Source organism: Mirounga angustirostris, unplaced genomic scaffold, assembly GCF_029215605.1.
Source record: "Mirounga angustirostris isolate CCGP_5_RB_7025 unplaced genomic scaffold, mMirAng1.0.hap1 SCAF_11, whole genome shotgun sequence".
NCBI classification, from domain to species: Eukaryota; Metazoa; Chordata; class Mammalia; order Carnivora; family Phocidae; genus Mirounga; species Mirounga angustirostris.
The window spans coordinates 111,572,663-111,599,858 of NW_026991719.1; the positions used below are offsets into that span (position 1 = coordinate 111,572,663).

A 27,196-nucleotide genomic window follows, 5' to 3' on the forward strand; every position below is an offset into this window, starting at 1 on the left:
GGTTTGTACATTGTGCCAGAAGTCTACGGCTCGCTTCGAGGTTCAGCTTCCTCGGCTTTCACCTCCTTCACTTGTGTCACAAGCCATTGGTGTCGAGTGAATACCTGTGAGACTATGAAACATGGTGAGGACGCCTGCTTAGAGCCTAGACCTGGGGTTCTGATGACAGTTCCTACTGGCTGCTTCGTCCCATCATCCTCCACTTCGGGGTTTCTTCCCTTTTTCTTCTCTTCTCCCATTTTTCTTTGGTTTTCTGTGGTTGGTAGAGAGGCATCTTGGTGTCCCACGTGGTCGCGTGTAAATCTTGGTCCCTGAGCTTTTCCTTACAGCGTAGCAGGGCCAGGGAACGAATCTTGCTGTCTGAAGGTTCCGGGCGCTCTCGACTAGAGCCTCAGTGGGGCCGCAACGCAAGGGCGATGCCTAGTTCATCTTCTGGTGGCACTGAGCTAAGTGACAGAACTCCTCTCTGGTGTCCTGAGCCTCCGTACAGCGGCCCCTCCCCTCCAGCTGGGTTCCCTGTGTCCGATAGACTTGTTTCCCTGCTGTACGTGTACTTTTCTCCTTTAATTAGGTCAGTTACTTCATGTCTGTTTTTCTTTTCTGACATGGTTTCCTCTGGCTTGAGCACCACATATTTTCCCCATATGTCATTGCCTCTAGAGCTTCATGTTGCAATCGTCGTTCAAGGGGAACAGAGAGCACATTACTGGGGGGGTGGGTAGCTCTTGACTCTTTGCCTGCCCTTTGCCTGCATGAGCATTCCTATTGCCTTTGGGCCCAGTTCTGTTTGGTTTTGTAGTCTTCCTCGTCAGTTATGTTTGGACTGAGAGATACTTGAGTAAAAATAATGGTAAGTCAGAGATCTGTCTGGCAAAGGTGCAGCCCGTTTGTTAAGGTTAGTGGTTTATTTACCTCCCCTGTCTCTATGGTGACTAAGTCCGGCGCTGGGATTTAATGGACTTAATTTTGACCTCTTGGACATGGCCTAGCTTTCCCAGCCTCTGATACAGAAAGAATTCATTTTCACTGGAGGAGAGAAACTGTGCCTCACTTAGAGGAAGGGTCCTCACAGGACTCTTGAAAAGTGGAATCTCCAGAGTCTTGGATTCTTCAGCCGTCTTCGATCAGAGTTCGTATAGCACTTGTAAAGAAAGCTGAGAAGTCTTCTAGAGAAACACACACATGCACACATTACTTGAAAGCATTTCTTTTCAGTGGAATAAAGTACTATGTAGTTACTGTGAAGGAACGGCCTGTAAGAACTTTTTGTAAGAGAACCATTTGTAAGAATAGTCCATCAATGGGAAGGAACAGTGATTGGATGTTACATTTTTTTTATTTTTAAAACGTATCTTCTTTATCCATTACAGGCTTATAAATTCACATGCATATACATATTTAAACCATATTTCAGAGTTTAAGCATACTGAACTGAGCCACGGAAGTCCGTAATAAAGATTGGGTTGGACAAGGATTCCCGTGGAAGAAGCCAGATTGGGACGCTGAAATTCAGGTCTAGTGTTCCACCTGTATCCACTTGAAGTGACCTCCAAGGTAGCTGGTGTCAAGCTATCTTCAGCTAAAGTTGGTTCAGACTTTGGTCTGACCTGTTAAAACTTTGGCTCCTCTCCCATATGATGCTTTGAGACTTAGAAGGATACCCCGGTTTTAGGAAGTTAAACGATTTATCCATAATCACGTCAGAGTGCTTTACTTTACTCTGTTTAAGGCTTGTGTATGCTGTTAGTCTTTTCACGGAGAATGTACCTGTTTGCAGGTCCTTTCATCTTCTCTAGGCGCAAACTCATATATGTGAATTTTCTTTAAAACCAAAGCAAAGGAGCCCATCGGTGACTAACAAGCATTGCGCGAAGGCCAAGGGGAGAGGTGACATGAGTGTGTTGCATCCTTATTCCCCAGTGAAATATTAGGGTTCGGATCAGTCATCACATTCAGTTCAAGTCAAATAGGGACTTGTGAATACCTAATGTTTTTATTAAGATTTTTTAACGTCATAAAACTCCTTGGATGTGGAAGTTGTTTTTAAGACTTTCTCCATCATCAACTCATCTATTAATAGGACAAAGACTTGAGGAGCCAACAACAGATGCTCGCCTGTAAAGAGATCCATACTTGGGAGATGAATGTTGGGTTAGTCAGTTAAGTCCTGGGTTTGAAACTTCTCAGATTAAGGTCACAGCTAAATCATGTACATTTTTATCATGGTCAGTACAATAAGCCCAGCTGAGGTCAAAGCTTTTGCAGACCTCAAACCCTGAAGGCCGAAGCCCTTGACGATGCTTTTACGATGCTTTTGAGAAAGAGTAGCACTTATATCCTCCTCATTATCATTGTCACCATCATTCTCATCCTATCAACCTTATATGCTGAAAGCCCGGCATGGAGAACTGTGCTAATGCTAGTCGTAATTTATTTTATTATTTCTATAATTGTGAATATTTCCATTTTGTTTAAACAGCTCTAGGCATCAGATCAATTTAACTAAAAAGGATGAAATATCCAAAAAAAAATGTATTTAGAATAGCCGCCTCACTCTCCTGTCCTGTCAGCCAGACAAGCTTCACCCTTCGTATCGTGTCTCTCCCAGAGGGATGTCCAGGGAGCGGGTGAACGGTCAGTTTCTGTAACACTTCTTCACCTAAGAAGTCAGGCAGTGCTCCTTAGGGAGTTTGGTGAAAATCTGTGCTCTTTGTGAGTCTGTGGCCATCTCTTCAACCATGTGATGTGTGTACATGATATGACCGTTTTCATACATTCTTTAGGGCTGCGAAGTAGTGACTTACATAAGATGTACCAAGTGTTTCTTTTCCAGAAGGTGAGTTCTACTCTTGGTATTGGGCTCACGTGACAGGTTTGAACCCAGAGACAATACGGCATGTTGCGTTCTTTCAGCCCTTTCTTCATGTTCCTAGCTGTGTCCTCCATATCCTCAGGCCTTACGGACTTTACACAGGACCTTGCCCAGCTCCTTTGGTCCTCTCCTGGGTGTTCCCTTTTTGTCACGCGGACAATGGAAGGCCCAAAGAGAGTCAAGGATTTGGTTGGGGCTGCCATCTTGTACAGTGGTTCTCCCTTAGCTGCGGTTCCGCCTTCTGGGGTTTGTGTCACCTGCAGTCAGCCATGGTCTGGAAGCAGGTGATCCTCCTCCCGACGTAGCGTCAGAAGATCAGAAGTAGCCTGATGCTACATCAAGGTGCCTCCATCCTTCACCTCGCTTCGTCTCATCACGGAGGCATTTCCCCTCACATCAGCACCACGCGGAAGAAGAGTGCGTCACGATACGATATCGAGAGAGGGACCACGTTCGCATAACCTTTATGATGGTATCATCGTTCTAATCGGTCTCTTTTATTATTAGTTATTATCATTCGTCTCTTACTGCGCCTGATTTACAAATGAAACTTTGTCATCGGTATGTATGTACAGGAAAAAACATAATCTGTGTCGGGATCGGTACTGTCCGCGGCTTCAGGCATCCACGGGGGGTCTTGGAACGGATCCCCTGCGGGTGAGGGGGCACCGCTGTCCTCTGCTTTCCCCAGGAAACTGGAAGCTCTTTGGGAGTGGAAATACTGTGTTTTCTCTGATGTCCTCCATGTCAGCTGTGATTCAGTGCTGGAGGCTTTGCAAGCAGTCACTGGAGAAACCGTTAATTGAATGAAGGGCATGTTATGAATTAGAAATCATACAAAGCATTACCATGTCATTACTCAGGACTGCCTCGGGATCATCGTTTGACTCCCTGTTCCTCTAATACCAGACATCATTGGAGCATGGTCTCGAATAGATCAGTCCTTCTTACCTCATTGTAACATGGCATCATTGGTTTCCAACCTTCTATTATGCAGTTTTTCCAATAGGCAGAAAAGTTGAAGCTGTACAGGAAATGGACTTGACCCCCACGTCACATGGTCCCATTACTTGTATTGTTGAGACTTGGAATGCCAGCCGAGGCCCTAGAGTTGAGGGTCTCATTTATATGAGGAAGACTGGAGAATTGGGGTTGAGGATAGTGGGGCAGAAGGTTAGAGCTAGGTCCGACAAGAGATGGGGAAGGAGGTTCAGAGCCAGGAATTGAGCAGTGCGCTACCTCTTACAAAGTACAGGGTCCTTGCGTTCTTTTTTTTCCCCCCAAGATTTTATTTTTAAGTAATCTCTACTCCCATCATGGGGCTCAAACTCACAACCCCAAGATTAAGAGTCACGCTCTAGCGATTGAGCCAGCCAAGCGCCCCATGGGTCCCTCCTCCGTTCCAGTGGTTTTCACGTTATATTCCATAGAATCCTAGAATGCATAGAAATGTTGCAGAGGTTTCACCAACATTGGAATTAGACTTTTCAAAGTGTATTGAACTATTAAAAAAAAAATTGACAAAAAGCAACAGACCTATTCAACGGTGTATTGTAGTAAATTTTGACATGTTGGAGAACACTTACCAGTTGACTTGAAAATAAGTAAAGGTTATTCATGTCAACTTAAAATAAAATTTTGGATAACACCTATCTGTCATCCATCAAAGCCAGGGTAATATTTCTGTTACAGGAATGAAGACAAAAGGTCTTCAGCAAAACTGTTCCACTAAAGCCATGGTGTTAAGGCATTGGCCTGAGAAAGCTGAAGTTACAGTTTGGTTTCCAGTTACCATGAGCGCTTAGCCATCTGTTATATTTAGATTTTTTTTGTCTAGTACCTTTAGGAATCTGGAAACCGATGAGTATATGCTTTCAACTTGAAATGGCCATAAAAGGGGGAAAGGTAGTTAAGAGGCTGGAGGCTGGTTCCTGTGCCATCCCTCGGTTGGGGCCATGTGAATGGACTGGGGAACCTTCTCAAAGGTCTCTCTCTTGGCCCATAGCTCACTCTCTTGGCCCATAGCTCAAACTGCTCAACCTAAGTCTGAAGATGTATGTGTGCAGTATTGCAGTTTACGATGAGATTTTTCAGGGCTTCTTGGATTATGCCCGAAAAGCTTTACAATGGCTTTTGCAGATTCCTTTCAGATGGAGGCAGTGGTACTCACTGCCCTTCGTTCTGGATTGTACCGTGTTCTGTGCTGACCGTCTCAAATGCCTTTTGGAAGCCAGCACCTGCTTGTATGTGGCTGTGGTTGTGTTTTGAAATGTTTGCTTATCTATATTTTATTCTCCCCTAACATGTTACGATGAAGATTTTCAAAGTTGAAGTGATTTTGTGGTGCACACCTGTATCCCCATCATTTTACTGTATTTGTTTGATCACAGTATCTACCCATCCCTCTGTCTATCCATAAATTCGTATTCTTTTTGGATGCATTTCAAAGTAAATGCAGTAGATTTCACCAGTTAAGTAGCTTTACGTATTTTACACACTTGGAGTCTGGCTTTTTGAACACTACGCAAATGTGCATACGTCGGCCTAGAGTCCTATGAAAGATGTAAAATAAATGCTCAGTTTTACTGGGAAAAAATTTAGAAGCCTTATTTTTAAAAGTAACAGATTTTCTGGAATTCTGGCATGGTGTTGGAAAAGAATACTGGTGTATTTTTAAATCTGAACTTTCTCGTGACTCAGACGTTACTGACCCCTAATAAAGAAGGGGGGGTATCCTTGTAAATTTTGTTTTCATTGTTGAGACAGGAGCCAGATAACTTCCACCTCTTACAGAGAGGCAGGAAAAAAAAAAAAAATAGAAATGTTATAAACAGCCAGTGTTGGTCACTCCAACAAAATCTATTTTATTTGGAAAGCAGAGGGGAGCAGTTAACTGGGGACTGAATTGGTCTATGCTGGATCCGATCCCAAACCCTGGTGTCAAGGTGTTAAGTGCAAATTATTAAAAAACACTCTTGTTACAATTGGAGCAGTGAGATACAGATGGAGATGAAAGATTTGAGTGTATGGCTTTTGCCCCTATTTGTACAGAAAGCACTCTACGTTCTTGCAAAGCTGTGTTGTTGTCCCCTTTATTCTCAGTCCCCAGAATCGTGTCCAGACGTTCTCCCTTGGCCCAGGGGGTTGACTGGGTGTATTTCCTTCTGGAAGTCTTCACTTGCGCTCTTGAGTTAGCTGGCAGATCCCTTAAAAGCATTTCCAAGCAGCTTTTCCCACTCCCCATAGGGGCTAATCCTGTAGCTTCCACCCCGGTTCCAGCTGCTGTGGTCCCCATCTCTGACCTTCCACGAAAAGTTAGTGTAGATGAACGAAAAGTTAGGATAGAAGATCTTTGGGGCGGGGAGTAGGTGGGGGATGTGGGTGGAGAACTGGGTGATTGGGTACATTTTAAATGTGTCAATAGAACTTGACTAGGACCAAATTATGCGTAGGGAGTTGTACAAACTTTACCAAGCTCCTCAGACAGACGCACTACCCTTTCAAGCTCATAAAAACTCCTTGGCACCATAGAACAATATGTACTTTGGTCTCGGAAGAGACCGTTAGGTCGCAGAGGTTTTTATCCCTCTCTACCACTGACTTGCTCTTTGGTTTTTTGGCCTGTTTGTTTGTTTTTTAAGGTTTTATTTATTTGACAGAGAAAGAGAGAGAGTGAGCACAAGCCGGGGCGGGGGGGCGGGGGGGGTGCCAGGTAGAGGGACAGGGAGAAGCGGGCTCCCTGCTCGCGGGACTCGATCCCAGGATCCCGGGATCCCGGGATCATGATCTGAGCCGCCCAGGCGCCTCGGACTTGCTCATTGATCTCAGAAGGTGATACTGCAGCTGATGAACTGTCTGTGCTCTGACAGAGCAGGTTACAGCTGCGTCTAGTTTTTGTTACAGCTCAGGCGCTTGAATTATTTCATTAACATTTAGATACTATCATGAAGCAGGGTTAATTTTTGGAAAGGGTCGTCCCAGCTACGAATACTTTATGTTCTGTCGTCCACATGTATAGTTCCGTCTTAATTAAATAGTCCCACAGATCCGTTTAGAAGATGCATTTTCTCCCTGCAAAGCGTATGTTTAAAACACATCGAAATTGATTAGACTGTGCACTTATTGCTAGCAGGAAGGCAGACAGACAGTTGTCTGTATTTATGATTAGGACAGGTGACAGGACTGGCGCTTCTATTCTTGGTTTGATCTCACCCCCCTCACTTAAGGCAAGACGCTTAATCTTTTTAATGTCTCAGTTTATCCCTCTATAACACCTGTAGCCTTCTTTCATGAAAACACTACCTGGGTTTATATATGGCATTTGAGGATGTGATAACAGTACGTGGCACGGAGGTTCAAATGACTCTGTAGAAATTATTTGTATGTTGAATGATGATCTTGACAAATTACTACTTACTACATTTAGAAAGTTACAGCTCTGGAGGGAATTGATATTTGATATTGTTGTCCTGTGTGTTCTAAGTTACCATCATAACAGTAGGAAAATAAACCCTGTCTTGGCTGTGTTACAAAGGGATTAACTCACTTCTTCAAGTTATTACTAAATCTCCAGCCCTTTCCACAACAGAAATAAAAAGTGCTCCTTGTTTTCTTTACTTTTTCTAGGATAGAAGTCTTCAGACTTCTAAATTCAGGGGTAATTTTTTCTGTCGTTGAGTGTTTTCCAAGTGATTCTCTTTGTGGAGACGGAAGGGTAAACCATGTCAGAGACTCAGAGCAACTGAAGTGTGCAGAGGGGGAGGGTATGCCTTTGATTTGTAGATCAAAGCGAAGCGCCAAGATTATGTGGAGCTTGCCTATTACACATTTGTTCCCAGCTCCTTGTGTCTTTGCAGAGAATGAAATCCGAACGAAATACAAGAGGATTAAAGAGCTAGACCCCAAGTAAAAGTGAAATGCCCGTATGACTACCTTCTGAATTCTCTCTCCTGGGAAGCGTGGGCTAACGAGAGGGAGAATCCGTGTCACGGAGGTTGTCAGTCTCTTTCTGATGATCTGCTCCTAGATTTTATGGTGCGTAATAAATAGGTGTATGTTTTTTGTGAAACTCGTGGGGTGTGAATCAGGTGGAAACTCATCCACTTGAAAAATGAGGAGACACTGCCTGCTTGGGTACAAAAGCCTGATCTATGTAGTATTTTTCTTTTCTTCGACAAATCTGTCCTTTCAGCGTTCCTTTTCAGTTCGGACAGTACCAGGGAGCAGATGATGGAATTCGGTTCCTAAAACAACCCGATAGGGATAGCAGGACAGGTATCAATGTCCCCATCGTATTGATGAGGAGGGAAAATGAACCAGCGGAGCCAAGGCTTCTCTCTGGGATTTCTGATTCCACGTCTATTGTTCGTTCCTTGAGTTAGAAAACAGTCAAGTCCACAAAACACTCCCTTGGTCTTTTCATTAAATGAAAGCTTAAAGTTAATTTCACTTTTATACTCTTGTCTCTCTTTTTACAAAGTTAACTTGTAATTGGCTTTGCAGTGGCTGAGCTCCTGAATTAAGCTCTTCTCTGCCCACTTCCTTATCCAATATGGGCTTCGGCATTTATTTGTGACATTAAACGAGTAGACAGTTTGAAGTGAATTAAAATTAAATTGGTTTTGTGATTTTTCTCATACTCCCGGTTTGCCGCGCTGAGTTGCCACAACCCTGAGACTGAGAGGATCCCTGTTTTAACATCTAACAGAAATAGCTGGGAGGCACACTTCTAAATCGATTTGCATTTATTACACTGATTTATAAACTTCTGCCCTGTTTCCTGACCTCCAAAGAGTTAATTTGTCAAGTGTCTGCTGTGAGGTTGGAGTGCGGTGCTCGGGACATTTCTTTCTCTCGTTGGTCTCAGCTGGTAAGTCAGGGACGAAGAGAACACGAGTCACCTGGCCTGGGGTTAGTGATGTGACCTTGGAAAAACAAGAGCCCATTTCAGGAAAGACCGACTTCTGAGGCCACAGACCTCAAGCTGCTCTCCTGCTTTCAAGAAGGAACACTCACAGGGTTCATTTAAAACCCTGCTATAGTTAGAGTCCAAAAAATCCCTGCCCGGTTTCTGTAACGAACGAGGCTGGCGTTTTGTTTTCCCAGCATGCAGTTTGAAGGTCAGACCTGTGAGTCAGAGCCGGGCACTCTGGTGGTGGTATGCACCAGGGACGCGTCCCGGGTCTAATCACCCTCTAATCACCCGCCAGGCCTTGTGCCCGGCTCAGGTCGCTCCATCATAACCCCCTTTCGTTTTTAAAAATAGATAAAGAGGAGAACACGAACGTTTGAAAATCAGATACCATATGTACTTTTATAGCTTTTCAGCCCAAAGACTTGATGAACACCAAGTGCCTCATCAGTGTTGGGACAGGGACCCCCCCCCCCCCCCCGCCCCCGACGGCAAGCGATGTGGCGCAGTGCGGCTCGGTGTGAGCGTACGTGTACGTTGTCCGGATAAGTGTTTTGCTCCCTTTCTTGTTTTGTAATTCACTGGCGAGGCATTGTGGTTTGGTGCAAAGAGCACTAAACTTGGAATCAAAAACCACTTCCTGTCTGGGTGGCTTATTAACTCAGGGTAACCTTAGCATAGTTGGCATGGATTTCCAGATGGCATCCTCTGTGCGTGGACAAAAATAATCGGCCATTTCAGTAAGCTTTGGTGGGTGCCACCCGATCCACTTGAGAGACTTTCATCCTTTTCCTTTTTCTCTCTTGCTCCCTTGCAGCCCTTGTAAATCACAACTCTCGTGCATCCGACCCCCTGCTGGGTGCGAGAGGAAAGCAATCTGATTAAATGAACTTACTACTTTTATTAGTTGGTTCGTTGTTTGTACTAACAGACTGGGAACAACTTAAGTGTCTGTCAGTAAGGGACTGATGAAGATAATCGTACTATGTACCTTATGAAAGTAGGAAGCTCTTTATGCACTCACATGCAAAATTCTCAAAAATATATTAAGTCCAAAAGGCAAGGTGTAGAAGAGTATGTATAGTAAGTACATCACCATTACGTTTTTAAAAGGGGAAAAAGACAAAACATACACAGCTCCCTCTTTTCCTAGGCCCAGTATCTCTGGAACCATAAGAAGACCCTGGTGTTACCGGTGACTGATGGAGAGAGGGAAGTGGGTGTCTGGGGATCTGGGGATGGGCAAGAAAGGATGATTTTTCACTATATACTCTTTGTGCCTTTTTAAAAAACACTTTAATATTTAAAAAATAAAGTATATCCATACACGAAACAGTGCTCAGCAGCAGCATTACTCATAATAGTGAAAAAGTAGAAACAGCTCCTGTCCGTCAGCGGACGAGTGAATAAACAGGGTGTGGTCTATCATCCACACAATGGAATATTATTCGGCAGTAAGATCCAATGAAGGGTCGTACGTGCTACGACATGGCTGAAATTTGAAAAGAGCAGGCTTAATGAAAGGAAGGCAGGAAGAAAAAAAAAGAAAGGAAGGCAGGCAGGCACAAAAGATCCCACACATCGTATGATCGCGTTTACATGAAGTGTCCAGAATCGGCAGTTCCACACACAGGAAGTAGATGAGTGGTTGCTGGGAGCCTGGAGGAAAGGGGGGTGGGCAGGGAGTGACTGCTGATGGCCACAGGGTGTCTTTCTTGATGATGAAAATGTTCTGGAATCAGGTGAGGGTGATGTTTCCGCAGCTTTACGAAGATGCTAAAAAACCACCACAGTGTACGCTTTGCAAGGATAAATTTTATGGTGTGTAAATTGGACCTTCATATGTGAACGGAAAAGCAACTTGGTGGAGTCACGAACATGGAAACTAAGAATCACTGTGAACCTGTGAAGCAGTGAACAGCTTCCTTACGTTCCCACCTAAGAAATATTTCCATAGTAAAATATTTCACATAGGGTCACTAATGATACCAGGGACCTTCTTATCCTTTAGCTACTTTCCCTGACACTCGCCGGTGATCTCATTTCATCGGGGAGTATTGGTGACTCAGATGAAGGAAGCCCTGATCCGTATAAAGGACTTGCAGTATGTGGGATCGAGGTGTTGTGGCTAGAGGCCTTCCCCGGTCCCTGCCCCTTGGACAGAAGGTCACGGCAGCTTTGAAAGGAGCCTCAGGGAATCGTGTGGACTAGTCTGCCCTTTCTCTCCTGGTAACTGGTCCCAGAGGGGCCCCCCCGTCCCTGTCCTGCCTCCCTGCTCCCAGGAGCCGCCCCTGTTCCCTTGCTTATATCCTCCTGGGTTGAGTTGAGTCGCAGGGTTTAAGGAGCCCTTCCTAAAAGGACGGGAGACCAGTGGGCCTGACAAACATAGCTCCTCTTCCCCCTCGTCGCTCGCCCTTCACAGGTCCTGTGGCGCTGCCGACTGTCCCCCCAGCAGGACAATTCCCATCATGGCCGCTAGCCTGTCCGTGGGTCGGGCAGGTAACAGTGTTGTGTCAGAGTTCCCAACTCCGGGTGCTTAAACCCGAATTCCTCTTGGGGTGGGCGTGGGAGGTTGACCACAACGTGTCTTTGGTCAGGAGCGGGGTAGACGATGCGTCTTTCAGTTCCGCCAGCCCCTGAGACCTCAGGCCAAGTCTCCCCACACACCGGCTTACCTCAGGTCGGCTGCTGAGCCCTTCCTCTGAGTGGCCTAGTAAGATAGGTGGGGTTTTTGTTTTTGTTTTTTTTTTAAGATTTTATTTATTTATTTTAGAGAGAGCACGAGTGGGGAGAGGGGCAGAGGGAGAGGGAATGGGAGAGACTCCGAAGCGGACTCCCTGCTGAGTGCGGAGCCCGATGCAGGGCCCGATCCTGCATCGATCCTGCATCGATCCAGGCCATGACCTGAGCCAAAACCAAGGGTCAAACGCTCAACTGACTGAGCCACCCAGGCGCCCCTAAGACAGGTCCTTGAGACCCATGCCCTTGGCATTCATTCAGAATTAATTCACATAATACATACAGAACTAAGCTATGTTATGGCCGGAGCTACTGTTTCTGATGGTAAGAAATTTTTCTTTCTTTCTTTCTTTCTTTCTTTCTTTCTTTCTTTCTTTCTTTCTTTCTTTCTTTCTTTCTTTCTTTCTTTCTTTCTTTCTTTCTCTCTTTCTCTCTTTCTCTCTTTCTCTCTTTCTCTCTTTCTCTCTTTCTCTCTTTCTCTCTTTCTCTCTTTCTCTCTCTTTCTCTCTCTTTCTCTCTCTCTCTCTCTCTCTCTTTCTTTCTTTCTTTTTCTTTCTTCCTTCCCTTCCTTCCCTTCCTTCCCTTCCTTCCCTTCCTTCCCTTCCTTCCCTTCCTTCCCTTCCTTCCTTTCTAGAATGAGAGAGAGAGCATGAGAGTGGGGAGGGTCAGAGGGAGAAGCAGACTCCCCGCCGAGCAGGGAGCCCGATGTGGGACTCGATCCCGAGACTCCAGGATCATGACCTGAGCCGAAGGCAGTCGCCCAACCAACTGAGCCACCCCAGGCGCCCCAAGAAATTTTTCTTTTGCAGGAATCTGCTGCTCAGGAATCCTCACTTGTTTGTAGAGTATAATTGAATAAACAGCAGCATATAGTGCTTACAACAACCCTATTAACATAGGTGCTCCTGTCATCCCCATTGTACAGAGGGGCAAACTGAGTCACAGAGAAGTTAAGTAGAATTTGCTGGCACACAGCCAGTAAGTGGTGGAGACAGGATTCGGTTCTGGACGTTCTGGCTCCAGAGTCCGTGCCCTTAGCCACTACACTGTTCCCCTGAACCTTGAGAAAATAGGTAGAGCCCTATTAAACTCCGGGCAAATCCCATGTTGTTCGTCTTAGAACGATGTTAGTTGTTCAGACAATCTCATACAAAAATTAAGACTTGACTCCTTTCACGGAAGCCCTCAAAAGTCCTCATGGCCCAGTCTACACCATTTGATCTGCAATCCCTCGAACGCGGTGGAGCCCTTGCCCTGGCCCCTGGTCTCCTTCTCCACACCTGAGACCGGCTGGGCCCCTCTACGCTTGGTCCACATTCACGTATTTGTTTTCTTTGATGATCACACCGCTCGAAAATGAACAAGGAAGGCTGGGATTTGAGGTAAATGTGAGGTAGTCTTTCCAAGCGCGTGACCTTTGGTGGCTTCTGCCACTCTGGCTGCAGACTCCTTCTCGTGTTCTCTTTGCCGGACTTTGTGTTCCCGTCATTCTGTTCACGTACCCGCTGCCTGGCATGGCGAGCGCACTGCTTGACTTCAGGAGCTTTGGAACGACTCACTCGTGCTCCTGGTGTGTCAGCTGTTGTAGGTGGCCCCTTTGCTCCTCCCTCAGCCTGGACCTTCCCTGTCTTGGCTCTCGCTCGGCTGCTCCGTCCCGGTCGCCTCAGCTGAGGTGTCTGCTCTCTGATGAGACTCCTGGCGTAGCACGAGAGAATCCGCAGACTGTTCCACCTGCAAATCATACAGCCGTCCCTGAGTCTGGAGGTCTGTGACCCAGACACCTAGCCTCTGCTGATGACTCTCTGAAGTCAAGGGACCGTAAACTGCATCCCCAAGTTTGACACTGGCGTGACTGAGCAGGGCATCGGGGGCCTGGACGCTCAGGCTCTAGATCTGGAGCTGCCGCTAAGTCCGTGAGGCAGGTCGTGTCCCGTCTCTGGGCTTTCGTTTTCCTGCCTGTCAAAGGGGGTGGCTGAGCCAGGTCATTTCCAAGTCTTTGTGAAGGTGGCATCTCGCACAGACCCCGCCCGCTAGACTCTGTCCTCACCGTGCACAGACTGACAAGAGAAAACAAGCTACCCTTTGGGGCAGTAAGGTCGTGGCAGGCCGCCCACAAGGTCACACTGGCCTTTGCTCTGGTATGAGGCCTGTCCTTGCACACGGAGTAGCTCTTGCCACAGAAAGCAGTTCACGTTTGCCCTCTCAGACGTGAATCACTGGGGTCCACCACCCTCCCAGGTCTGCCTGTGGGTGTGTGCTTCGAATCTGGGTTGCGACGCTGCTCAGGCAGCCAGATCATGGCCCTTGGGAAACCCGGCAGGGGGGCACCCAGTGAGGCCTTCACCCTGATGTCCTTCGAATCCTCCAGAAACCTGGATTGCCCTCCCTCAGTCAACACGGTTGCCTAACAAAATGTGGACTTCCTGAGTGACCCCCAGATCCCTGCTTCATCTCCTTCTCCTGTGCTCCCAATGCCACTCTGTACGCCATGACCAAACCCCGCAGAGCCACTCAAAAGGGTTTCTGACCTTGGCCCTGAATTCCAGGGCCGCACCAATGCATGGTAAGGTAGCATAATAATTACAGTCTTTTGGTAAATGAAGGCAGGATGTATGTTACTAGGTGAGGTCTCCCATCAGGAAGCAGGGCTCATGAGGTCCTATGAGGACACCTCTGGTCAAGGGAGTCGATCCCAGTTAGCAGCATTAAGAATGAAGGGATGGGGGGGCGCCTGGGTGGCTCAGTCGGTTAAGCGACTGCCTTCGGCTCAGGTCATGATCCTGGAGTCCCGGGATCGAGTCCCGCATCGGGCTCCCTGCTCGGCAGGGAGTCTGCTTCTCCCTCTGACCCTCCTCCCTCTCATGCTCTCTGTCTCTCATTCTCTCTCTCTCAAATAAATAAAATCTTTAAAAAAAAAAAAAAAGAATGAAGGGATGGGAGCTTATTCGAGGTCCTGTCCTCTCCTGTTGTGGATATTAATCAGCTGGGTAAATTATAGACTAGGGTCACGGAATGTTTAGCCCTGGAGCATCTATCAGAGGCTTGAAATGTCCCTAACAGGTGGGCTCGGTGAATGCCAGGACTTAGCATGATTGAAAGGGTGTTTTGAGTCATGGCACATGGCAACATGGAAATAAAACAGATATATCACAAGTGGGTGGTAGAAATAGACTGGAAGAGAATTTTAACACCTAAAATATGACAAAGATTTATCCCTGCTAGCTTCTCAGTTTCATGAAACATTTATTTTCATCTGATCTGAGATTCTGCATTCACGTTACATATTTCCTTCTAAAACTTTTCTGGTTTCTGTTTGTTTGCTTCTATCATCTTCCTGTTTATTTACTCCTTTAAGTGTCACTTCATTTTTTATTTTTTAAATCTGAGGTCCTCGTTTTGGCTTACTTTGAAAATCATTTGTTCAGCATTGTCCCGATGGCGATTTCTGGTCAGAGGCCCATGAAAATATCTATAGGATGTGGTTGGGATCATTCCTACATCTTGGTGAGGGTCTTAGGATGGGCAGATTCTGGGGGCAGGAGACATTGAAAACTCTTCCTAATCGTAGAATGACATTTTCAAAAATCAAATGGCGCAGGCCATGGCACGTGTTTCAGTTCATCTCCAAGTGAGGATTACCAGGAAACCGTGTAAGCCCTGCTTGGTCAGTTGTGAGGGGGACAGGTCTTCTCTGGCGTGATGAACATTTTCGAGGTGCTTGGCTCTGTACAGGGTCTTCGCTGCCTGTAGCTTGCCCCGTTGGTGGTAGGCCTTCCCCTTTCCCGGGGTCCCGTCTTCCTTTGCCCTGCAATTCAGGGGGCCTTTGGGGAGGCACAGTTCTGGGGGTTTGCTTTCATTTGGATCTTGTATGATGAAGTTGCCCCCCATGTGGTTCTTGGCGGGAGGGGGACTCCCTCCTTTTACTCCTTGACGTGTTTGCCCCGAATTGTGACATTTAAGCGCAGTGACTTTGCAAAATTTGACTTGTCAGTAAGAAAAAGTCCTCTTCCCACCCTAAAGATTGCCAGGAGCATAAGATGGCTGAAGCTGTACTGGGCCTTTCCTGGCAAGAGCACACAGGACAGGAGATACTCCGGAGAGCGCGACGTGGAGTCCTGTCATATCATAGTGCATGACTAGATGCCCGAAGCTAGCAGTTGGAGTCACTCAGTAAAATCGTTGGCGGAGGGCCGAGTGGCCGGACAGAGTTCTCTGGAGGAAGAAACCCCGGTTACAGTGTTTTCACCAGTGGTGGGCATGGGGGGGACGAAGGTGGATGTGAGAAATGGCTACTTCGGAGCCACCGGTGCCTGCGCAGACCCCATCCCACGTGGTTATCAGGCTCTGGCCTCTGGCGGTCATCGGCTGCATAAGTTTTCAACCATCTGGAAATTTCTGTGGTCAAAGGAAACTATAGGGAAGGGAGGAGGGCGCCCACCAGCCAGGCTGCGAGATGAGGAAGCTCCCGCGGTGGGGGCCACCCGGATCACCGCCTTGTAGCTCCCAGGGGTGTGGTGTCCCTGACGTAGAGGGTGCAGGGTTGGGTTGCCCCGTGGGACATGCCCACAGACTCGACTCCCCCGGCACCTCACGGGCAGGCCCATGTCTCTCTCGACGCGGCAGCTCGGATCATCCCCTTAAAGCGGGGAGCCGTGGACCTCTCAGAAGGACCTCCTCAGAACGTGCCAGACACACAGCCACTGTTCCTCACGCCGGCTCTGCCTCCCAGCCCCCCCCCCCTCCCGGTGCCCTGCCCGCCCGCGTCCCTCGTAGCGCTGCTTCGTCGTCCCGGGCCCATCGCCTCGGCTGCAGCCGCCCGCCCGGCCCTCCGTCTCGCCCCATCATCGGGCCAGCAGTACCCTTGCAGGCTCTCTCCCTGCGTCCGGGCTCCCGTGCTCCGAGGCTCCTTCCTCCCTCCCTGTCCCCCTGCGTCGGGCGCCCGGCGGCCGCAGCCCTCCTGATGCCTCCGGCGCAGGCCCCGCGCGCTCCCGCTCTGCTCTCGCCGGGCCTCTCTCTCAGCCGTCCTTCGGGGACCGGGCGCCAGGTCCTCACATCCACCGCGTCTGTTCCGAGCCCCCCCCCCCCCCCCCCCGCAGAGCTCGGCCGGTGCTAAGTCGCGGGGCCCCTCATGTGGGCGGGGCGGCCGCCGTGCCCTGCCTCGCGCTGACAGTCACCGGAGCACTTGGAAGAAAGGACTGCCTCGCGCGCTGGCGCCGCATAGTAGGACGCCGCCGGGGGTTGGCCGTAGAGAGGACCTGAGGGCGGGGGCTGGCGTTTCTGCAGTGGCCCCCAGTGTAGGCCCCAGCTTCACTGCGGAGCAGTCGGAAGACAAAAGCGTGCGGCCGGCCGCCTCTGAAGCGAGGGGTTCTCGGCGGATGGCGTGCGAGAGGCGGCTTGGGGGTTTGCGGCCTGCCGCTCCCCGAACCGCCGAACCGCCGTCTGCCGGCCGCCGGGCCGTGGGGGCCTGGAGGGCCGCGACGGGGCCCTCGGGCGGTGAGCAGAGCTGTTCGGCGGGCGGCCCCCGGCCCCCGGCCCCCGGCCCCCAGCCCCCGCGGCAGTAAATGAAGGCGCTTGGCAGGCAGCACGGCGATTACGGAGCAGATGATCAACCATCACACTGTTCGCGTGTCACGAAGTCGCCTCGGACGCCAACGGAAGCAGCGGCTGTTCTGGAGCCGGCTCGGTGACCGCCAAGGTTTGCGAAGCCCTGGCGCCAGGCCGGGCCGAGTCACGGCCGTCCTCAGGACAAGCTGTTCGTCGCCTCACCAAGGAAGGGCCCTTTCGGTTTTGGTTTCGCGGAAGCTGTAGTTGCGACTCGAGGCCCCCGGCGGCGGGGACCGCTGTGGGCGCAGGTCGCGCTCGGCCTTCCCGAGGCCTGGCACGGCGGGCGGGCTGCCGCTGGCGGGGCCGCAGCCCGGCTTGTCCTCGGCCGCCGACTACTTCCGGTCCGGAAGGCGCTCTCTGCTTCGGGTATGTCCTCTGGGGTCTCGGACAGAAGCGCTTTCTGTCCGCCCGCCGACTCGCTCAGGCTGTCCGCCCGTCCGTGCTCGGTCGGCACTTGGCGGGGCGCCCCCAGAGCGACGGCCCTTGCCCGGCTGCGGGGCTTGAGGCCACAGCCGGCCTCCCCGGGCAGGCTCTGCCGCAGGACGCACCGCGCTAACACCGAGTTTCCCGCTCGTGGAGGTTAGTCACGTGCTACGACGCGCGCGCGTCCGCCAGGCGACACGTGGCCCTTTATATCGCTGCAGGGAGACCGGCCGCTTGGGACAACACATAGAGCGTTTCGTCAGGCCGCTGAGAAAGGGGCCGCAGCGCATTGGGGGGCACAGGGCCACCCCCCTTCTCCCAGGCTGATTCCTGGACACGACACGTGATAAATGTGCCTGCCACCTCCCAGCTTTTGTTGTTCTGGCATTTTCCAGCTAACTGGGACTTACAGCTTCAGCTGTCTTTTATTTTTATTTTTTTTAAAGATTTTATTTATTTATTTGAGACAGAGAGAATGAGAGAGAGAGAGCACATGAGACGGGGGAGGGTCACAGGGAGAAGCAGACTCCCCGCCGAGCAGGGAGCCCGATGCGGGACTCGATCCCGGGACTCCAGGATCATGACCTGAGCCGAAGGCAGTCGCTCAACCGACTGAGCCACCCAGGCGCCCTCAGCTGTCTTTTAGAATAACTTTTTCAGGGGCCGCTGGGTGGCTCAGTCGGTTAAGCGTCTGACTCTTGGTTTTGGCTCAGGTGCTGATCTCAGGGTCTTCAGATCGAGCCCCACGTCGAGCTCTGGGCTCAGCGGGGAGGCTGCTTGAGACTCTCTTTCTCCCTCTCCCCGTCCCTCCCCCTGCTCATGTGTTCTCTCTTTTTTTTAAAAAAAGATTTATTTATTTATTTGAGAGAAAGAGACCATGAGCGAGGGGAGGAGCAGAGGGAGAGACAAAGAGAGAGAGAGAGAGAGAAAGACACAGCAGACCTCCCTGCTGAGTGCAGAGCCCACCGCGGGGCCCGATCTCACTACCCTGAGACCACAACCTGCGCCGAAACCAAGAGTCGGTCGCTTAACCGGCTGCCCCACCCAGGCGCCTCAAGAATAACCTTTTCGGGGCGCCTGGGTGGCTCAGTCGTTAAGCGTCTGCCTTCTGCTTGGGCCCTGATCCCAGGGTCCTGGGATCGAGCCCCGCATCGGGCTCCCTGCTCAGCGGGAAACCTGTTTCTCCCTCTCCCTCTCCCCCTGCTTGTGATCCAGCTCTCACTGTGTCTCTCTGTCAAGTAAATAAAATCTTTAAAAAAAAAAAAAAAAGAATAACCTTTTCATTAAACACTTGAAGAGCATAAGAATCGTAAAACTCATTCATTCACGTATCCATGAAGCATTTCTGGCTCGGCTGCTGTAGGCTGGGAAGAGGAAGACAGTAAAGCCCAGCCCGGCCCCCAGCCTGCTAGGGGAGGCACAGAATTGCACTGAAACCGGTGACATGCACTAGACAAGGCAGCGTCTATAAGGTACCGAGCCCAGGGCCTGTCCGTGAGTGAAGGTCGGATGCCTTTCTTGACGTTCAGTGGCCAAAGACACTGTCTGGGCTCCAGGTGGGACTGTGTTTTGGCTTTATATGAGGCTTGCCGAACACTTTTTGCTGCTTTTAACTCGTTTTTCAACAGTTAGTGTGGGGAATACACTGGGGAAAGCGGGTAGAGAGTGGGGACGGGGAGCATGGTTGCAGTTTTCAATAGGGTGGTCCAGTGAGACGTCCCTGAAAGTGACCTGGAGCAAAGCCTGGAAGGAAGTAGAGGAGCACCCGTGGGAGGCTCCATGCTGGGGGGACAGGTGTTGGGGCCCGAGGTGGGGCGGGTCTGGAGGGTGCAGAGGCCCGCGGGGAGGCCAGGGTGAGGCCGGAGTGAAGGGCGCGAGGGGGGCGGGGATAAGGGCAGAGAAGGAACCGGCTCGGGGTCCTGGAGGGACTTCCAGGCCATCCTCCAGCCGTTACAACATGTGAGGTTACCCTCTTCGTTTTCCTCCGTGTTTTTACTTTTGTCGTCCCTGACACTGAAAAGCAGGAGATTTCATTTGTGGGACAAAGTATCTTCCTTGTGTACGTGGCGGGTACACACGCGTCTGTCTCTCGTCTGTGTGGCTAGAATCGCTCTGTCACTGTCGTGCTGGTGTCTGGGACATACCAAGGAGGACGTAGATAATGCCCCTGATCTCTGTGTTCCTGGCGTCTAATGCCTTCTAATTACACTGGTTAACATAAGTCTGTCTCTTAACAGTTCTTTCTATCATTAGCAGCCCCAAAATGAGGGCCCGGTGCAAGCTGTTGAGGCATACAAAGTGGATTAATAAGGGTGGCTCAGCGTTAAGCTATGCCAGGGCCGAGTCCAAATTTTATTCCGGTACAGGGATGACTTTCTCTGTGGCCTCTCTGGCTCTGGAGCTAATTTGGAGGCTGAGTAGCTCCACAGGTATTTATATGTAGTGCTTGGTATTTTTACTGGGTCCTATTCTTCTCCCTTGGATCACCTAAAATGGTTAAGAATTTTCTAGCAGGATTAAGGTTGTGATCTCTGGGGAGGGGTGGGCCATCTGCTCTCGGTTATTTTTGTGTTAGCCGCTTCCCCTTAAATGTATGTTCACAAATGAGCCACAGCCTTATCGGCTGGGGTCGAGGGAAGACGGGTCTAGGTGCCGCTCCCGCACTGGGCCTCTGAGCCATGGCTTCCCACAGACACTCAGGTAAAGCTTCCGATTCTTTATCTTCTGTCGAGCACAGTTTTGTTGGGGCAGTGGATCTGTCGCTCGACTAAAAGGTACTTTTTGATGAAATGATTTTAGGCTTGTCTAGAGAGTCCGTCAGTCCTAGCTCATCTCTGCTCTGTCCTGGCTTTCTACAGAAGTGCTGTTGTTGCAGGGACAAAAGTCAGCGTGAGGGGCTTGTTGTTGTTGTTGTTTTGTGGCTTTGTTTTGGTTTTTTTTTAATCTAAACTTAACGACTGCAGTTTACATTTTTCAGGACATCCTGTGAAATTGCAAGAGATTGTGCGAGGAAAGAGTTTGCGGGGCTGGGGGGGTAGCAGTTCCTTGTCATTTGTAAGATAACGAGTGTTGACCTTGACTGCTTTAAGTCGAATTTAGGGTGTGTAGGCAAGGGCAGAGGTGTGTAGGCAAGGGCAGAGGTGTGTAGGCAAGGGCAGAGGTGTGTAGGCAAGGGCAGAGGTGTGTAGGCAAGGGCAGAGGTGTGTAGGCAAGGGCAGAGGTGTGTAGGCAAGGGCAGCTGAATGTGGAGCCGGAGGGAGAAAGCCCGTAACGACTCCCCACATCTTCCCCTTCCTGAGCGATGTGGTGAGTCCTGCCGCCTCTCGAGGCAGCTATGATCCTCTCGATGTGGCAGGTTAGGGATTGTTCTTACAGAAAAGGGGCCAACATTTCAGAATCTCCAGACCGTCATGACCATGAGAGTCGTCGTCTTGTTTTGTAACCTGGTGTGAAGGCAGCCCTTCGGCCGTGGGCGGACAGCCGCGGAACAGGGCCGAAGGGACTGAAGGACAGACAGGCCAGCCTCCCCAGAAAGCCCGGCGCTCTGAAGTCACCCTGCTTGCCTGTCTCTCCTCCAAAGCCAGGAATGTCGCTCTGGCTCTTTTCGCCCTCTGCCTGAGTAACGGTCCCCTCTCTCAGAAACAGGCAGGCACTTTGTCCTGTCTCCCGGCTTTCAGATTACGGGACAAAGTAGTGTTTGGTGGCAGTCTTTTAGAAGAGTGATTTTCGAAAACTTGCAGTTGCCCATCAAAATGTATTTTATTTTATTTTTTAAAGATTTTATTTATTGGCGAGAGAGAGAGCACAGAGGAAGAGGGAGAAGCAGGCTCTCCTCTGAGCAGGGAGCCTGATGTGGGGACTCTATTCCACGGCCCGGGATCCCGACCTGAGCCGAAGGCAGACGCTTAAACGCTTAACCACTTAACCCACGGAGCCACCCAGGCGCCCCTCCCATCAAAATCTAAATACTGAGAATACTTTGGGAAATTTCTCCTCAGGTGTTTTAAAACAAATGCACTGCAGTGCATTCCGTGCTTTAATGAATTAATATGCAAAGTCTTTCTTGTCCCCAAATGTTGAACAGCGGTCTGTCCCCCCACCCCCCCACCCCCAGGAGCCATTTTACAAACCTGGTACCACATGCCTGAGATTGTGATAATCAGTCAACATACACATTCTCCGGGTGCAGGCGAACTATTCAGCTGTACCAGTTGTTCCAGTGGACCTTGAACATGTGTTAACTGGTAGAGTAACTCCCCGTTTTGTCCACTAATTAAGTGACAGATTAGGGAAATACATTTAAAAGGTGACCTGTTTACAACATACCCAACCTCTGGTTTTACTTTGCACCAAATCCAGACATGATTCTTGCTTATATAAATCTGGAGACCATAACCGTGACTAAATTAGATTATTGACACCTTTTAGATGATTTTTAAAACCAGGGGCTATCATTTTGTATTGCATTAAGCTTATGGGTCTGTGAAAGCAGACGAGAGAGAAGTCCTCACAAGAAGAAAAATGCACGTTGCCCTGAAATGGGTTTTGTTATGGACTCATTAGAGGTTCAGATCATTGGACCCGGATCCATTTTTAGTGGCCGTCCCTAGACCGAGAGGACATTTCAAGGACAAGAATTTATACTTTTGTTATTGAACACTTCCAGTCTGCAAAATTATGTAGATTCGGTTCCTTTACCCTTGGCCTTGCAAGTGGAGGCCCAGGCTGGGGGTGTGGATGGGGAGGGAAGTAAGACCATTTGGCCTGTTATTATGGCCATTAAGTTCCCTTCGCCTGCCACTGCCCAGTGGTGGCTCACACCTACCCAGCAGTCTTTTTGGGGGGGGGGGGTTAGGGATAGAAAATGCCATGGTGGGGTGGGCGAGTAATCAAACCGGGTTGGGTTCTTAAAACAACCGAAAAATGGCAGTCAGAAGATTTGGTCAAGCGTGAAACGTGAGCGCTGTGTACTTCTGATGACCACCCAACGGCCGCCAACGACTGTACCACAACTAGGGAAACTAAGAACCTGTGTTCTGGGGCTGCCTTGTTTGCCCGTGAGAAAGATGGAAGGTGCTCACCTAATACGCGCAACCTCAAGAAAAGCTTCGCGTCTGGCCGAAGTAGGACTGGGATTAGAACCCGGCCTGGTGGAAGTTCAGCGGCACATACTGGTTGTTGAATAATCTGTCCCACCCTCCTGTTGCCACATGGAATCGAAACCTGCATATCCGTGACCCAAAAGAGATTAATGGGTTTTTCTCTAAATGTACAAGCGAAATTGCAAGTAGCATTGAATCATTTCGTACATGTTCTGTTTTTAAGGGAAAAAAACCACTTTCTGATTTTCTGTGAAATTCTCTGAAAGACTCCTTTTCAGCCATGACTCACGAACTCCGTCTCGTCGCAGCAAGTTAGGTATTTATCCCCAAATGTCTGACGACACCCCCAGGTGCCTCGGTACGTCTGCCGTACAAGTGTCCTATTCATCGGCGACGGCCTCGCTCCGCGTGTTGAATGTTCTCAGGAAAGCAATATACCCTTTCTTTGGAAGCCAGTATTTATACACGGGGTGACTAACGGACTGGTATGTTGGACTTAGCAATTAACAGACCAGAAATAACCCGATTTTCCCCCCCTCTGGGTGGCAGTTCATCGTTCACACGGTACGTTATGCCACGCAGGGAAAGCACGTCGAAGAATGTTGCTTTGCCCTAATATTCACAGTTTCCTTAAATCTTCCAATTTTGAGCCTCTCGGCCATGAGGGGGGAGATGGACATTAGCAAGAACTACGTGAGAAAATCCATATAAAAACACAAGCAAGGTTATTGAGTACAAATTGAATCTTCTCTAATGAGACGCTTCTCCGATGCGTACGTGATGACATCAAAGCCAAAACTTCTCTTTGAGACCCTGAGGTTTATGTGGGCACCTCTTAGCATGTTGGATGTAGTCCAGGACTTTTCTGAAAGAGGAAGCTTACTTACTAAGTGAGGAACGATGTGTCTTTTGAAGCAGGCACGGCAAGAAAGTCAGCCTGCCATCTTGGAATCAGTCTCTAAAATGCGATCAGCCAGTCACGTTTCCAGCCGCATTTGAACCTACTACGTCTCTAAAGGACTGAGGGTCGGACATCGTGGTCCCTTAGGGTGGCAGGAGCTGTGCCCCGGTTTTTAAAAACAAGTATTTGTTATAAAATGCTTTGAACGAAAGAGGTTTTAGGAGCTTAGTGGTGGTGACTTACCTCCCCCCCCCATCTGTCCATCCACAGCCCTAGTGTGTGACTAGGGGACTCGAGCCAGCCCCCCCCCCCCCCCCCCGGGCTCCTGGGGTATTTGCAAACTTCTTCGGTGCTAGAGAAACCTCATTCCTGCCTCCGGATGCGGGTCACACCTCGGAGGCTAAGATTAGCCCCCGAGCTGCCGGAGGGCAGGGGCGGGCAGAGGGCTGCAGGGAGGGAAGTCGCTTTGTAGCCTGTGCCCGTGTGATGACTGATGAGGCGCCCTTTCCCAGATAAGGACAGCAGGTCGGGGGAGGCAGATCTGGAAGTTTGGGGAGCTTAGAAGGCTTCAGATTTCACGTCCTTAGAACTGGGGAAGGGGATAAGGGGGAAAAAAAAAAGTATCCCCTAAGAGAGAAACGCCTTAAGTGTATGCTAATTCAGCAAGATCAAGGAGAGCCCCGAAGAAGAGGTAGAACGGTATCTTCATTTCTGTCCGTTCTGTGATTTCTGACAAAGGGGAAACAAAGGGAGGCACCAAGCGTCTCTCTCTGGTGAAGTCCGAGGTTCCCTGTGGCTCATTTTCCGGGAGCCCCCACACCAGAGCGCTGGCATTGGCTTTGAGGAACCTCTGTGCATTGTCACCGGCGGGCTGCTTTCTCAGAGTCGTTAGCCGATCCGAAGATGAGCGGGAACAGGATGCCTTGGCCCCCCCGTCCCCCCCCCCCCGTCCCCCTTCGTGCTTCACGCCGAGGAGCGCTCTCGTCAGCAGGAATGTTCCACGGCAGCTTCCTCCTGAGCACGCTGCCGTGAAGGCTCGAAACCGTTGGGGACCCAGGAATCCTAAGTTTAGAAAAACATGAGGCAAGCCAATTCAGGTTACCCTGGAGCTCGACTTCATTGGACTCGTTGCAAAAAAAAAAAAAGTACTAAAGTTCATGAATTTGACATCGGCATTGTTAACATGCTTTCAGTGTTTGCAGCCTGTTTACTTATTAGGCAATAAAAGCCAACGTTCCTAGAAGTGCCTGTTTTATCTTGACAAATACGTGTTTCCACACACACACACACACACACACACGGAAAAGGCTTGAGCCAACCGTGGAAACCAGCTCTGAAGAGGATGTGCCCTTTGAAGTCTGGCCATGTGGGTGCAGACTCTGGGTCTAAGTGTGCAGCGCAGGGGGATAGAAGATGACCCCGGGTTTCCATGCTACAGAAAGAAAAAGTAGTGATGCCTAAAAGCCAGGACTCGAAAGCTCTAAGACGTAGGACTCTCCACAGCGGCACCATTAATTCGGGGTGACTTGTTAAAGCCTCCTTTGGCTCCGTTCAGGACCCTGTTAGGACAGGGACCAAGAGCGGGGCGAGCAGCAGCGTTGACAGGCCTCCACTTGCAAGCCACTCGGGGGCTGGCGTGTTCAGCTGGGGAGCCGTGCGTCATTTCACCAGCTGGACGCGTACAAACTCCGAGCGCGCCGTGTTCTAGAACCGTGCAAGTAGCCAGGGAAGAACTTGGCCTTGGTACAGGGACGGTTTCAGAGTATGTGGTTCTGCAGTGAGAAGGGCTTGGCAGCTGAGATCTCTCTGGTACCGTGAACCCGCAGTGGTTTTCCTTCTCCCCGAAGCTGAAGCTCCGCATACCTGAGCGCACCGCCCTGCGCTTTCTTGCTGGCGGTGGTTCGACACGGAACCTGCACTCGGGCCATCAAGCCGGGAGAGACGGGAGCCCCGTCAGGCGGAGCTCTGCCTGGAGCTGCCGCGTAGAGACACTTGGAGGCCATTTCCTCTTCGGAAGACGGCAAAAGAGTGATAGGAAGAGGAGTAAGGCTCCAAGTTCGGTTCTAAATAGGGACTTCGGTGAGGGAGGAGGAGGGAGGTGCCAGTGCGGTCCAGGAAGATAGTGTCTGAAGGGCTGAGGCAGCCATGATTACTCGCCACGCAGGAAGCCAGTGCCGTCTAATCTCACAAATGCTGATTTCCTGCCAAATGGCCTTTAGGAGCCCCTGATAATTGAATTTCCTGGCATTTACTGTTACTGGAGATTTAGTTGGTTGCTCTACTCCGCTCTTAACAAGAAAGCAGATCTTTGTTGAGGGCACAATTTCCATACGGAAAAGCTAGTCGGACGAGGGTTTTATGTGCCATGTGAAAGACCAGCAAGAATGAGTGGAGGAGAGTGATTTTCAGCTGCTCTCCCTGGGACAGGCACTGTTTTCTGTCTGCACAGAGGCTAATGGCTCTTTAAAAGCTGCCTGCGGTAAACAGTGCGCCGTTCAGGGACACAGACCTTGGTCTCAACTGTGTTTCTACTGTTCCTCTCTAACCCGATTACGCAAGGGAACATCCCGGTTTTGTTTTGGGGGAGAAAGTGCCACTAAGGACCATTCTCTGGTCTCGATGACTTGGCACAACCGCCTCGGGCAACTGTCTTTGCCCAGGAATGCCACCCACTCGCTTTCAGTCGTTCACTCCCTGGGGCTGAGGCGGTCTGTGCAAGGGCCGGCCCGAGCGGGGGCTGCAGCTGGCCCAGAACATTCTGCCCGTCCATGGTGCGATCTGCTTTGTTTGGAGGCCAGCTTCTGAAATGCACCCAGTTCTGAGTGAGAGTTCACCAGCCTTGGCCGAGGCGGGCTCCGAGACGCAGGGTGTGGTTTCCTTAGCTCACTCTCTGCTATTTGGTTGTCTGTGGCAACGGGATCCAAACAACTCGGACATGTGTTTGTATAAAAAAAACCGGGAATGGGACCCAAAGTGGGAGTCTAGGACCGTTCAGCTAGTGGAAGAGCCGCGGTGAGTACTGGGCAGCTGCTCGTTCGTCTCCCCTCGTTCTGCCTCTGGATTCAGCTGGGATACTTGCTAGCACAATAACCGTGCTTGTGGGTGGTTGAAGAAAATTCTCTCCATTCTCGTGCTCCCTGTGCAAATTAAATAACTGCTATCTACTTACCCACGTAGGGTTCTTTTTCGGGGGGGAGCGGGGAAGGTTAGCGTATGTTTCAAGAAGTTGGGAGCTAATGCAAACTCACATTGGGTACCTTTTTGGTGGCAGGAGGAACAGAGTGCCTTAGCCGGGCTTGCGATTGCAGACGTGGGGTCTGGGGTCTGGGGCAGGGAGGGTGCAGGGGGCCGAGGGACAAGGGAAGTTGTTCCATATGAAGACAGTGGAAGGGGTTCTTGGAATGATCAGCTTAACGCTTTTTAAAAGCCTTTCTCTCCCCGCCCCATCGTACTTTCACGCTGCAATTTTTAAAACCGCAAATGTCCGAAGTTAGTAACACTTTGTTGACTCTCGAGCCTCACTTGCTCGAACAAAGGGGGGGGGGGGGCCTTGATTTTGGTGTGTCACAGAGCGGCACATCACGGCACATCACCGTGACAGGCGTTCACGGTACCGACGGAGAATGCCGTCGTGAGACGGTCTC

The 27,196-nt window shown here is 50.0% G+C and overlaps 1 protein-coding gene across 4 annotated transcripts in view; it reads left to right on the forward strand.

The window, feature by feature from the left end:
* The window catches only part of FHL1 (four and a half LIM domains 1), a 61,286-nt gene that overhangs the window by 28,592 nt on the left and 5,498 nt on the right, over nucleotides 1-27,196 (forward strand). Inside the window, exon 1 of one of the 4 annotated variants that reach the window (XM_045883076.3) lies at nucleotides 20,106-20,249. The exons of 1 other annotated variant lie outside the window; for it this stretch is intronic. In XM_045883076.3, coding sequence (XP_045739032.1) covers nucleotides 20,228-20,249 — 22 coding nt within the window. In that variant the 5' untranslated portion in view covers nucleotides 20,106-20,227. Of the gene's footprint in view, nucleotides 1-20,105; nucleotides 20,250-26,254; nucleotides 26,565-27,196 lie in introns of those variants that run through there. 2 more of the 4 variants (XM_045883093.3, XM_064574620.1) reach the window with 2 other exon arrangements.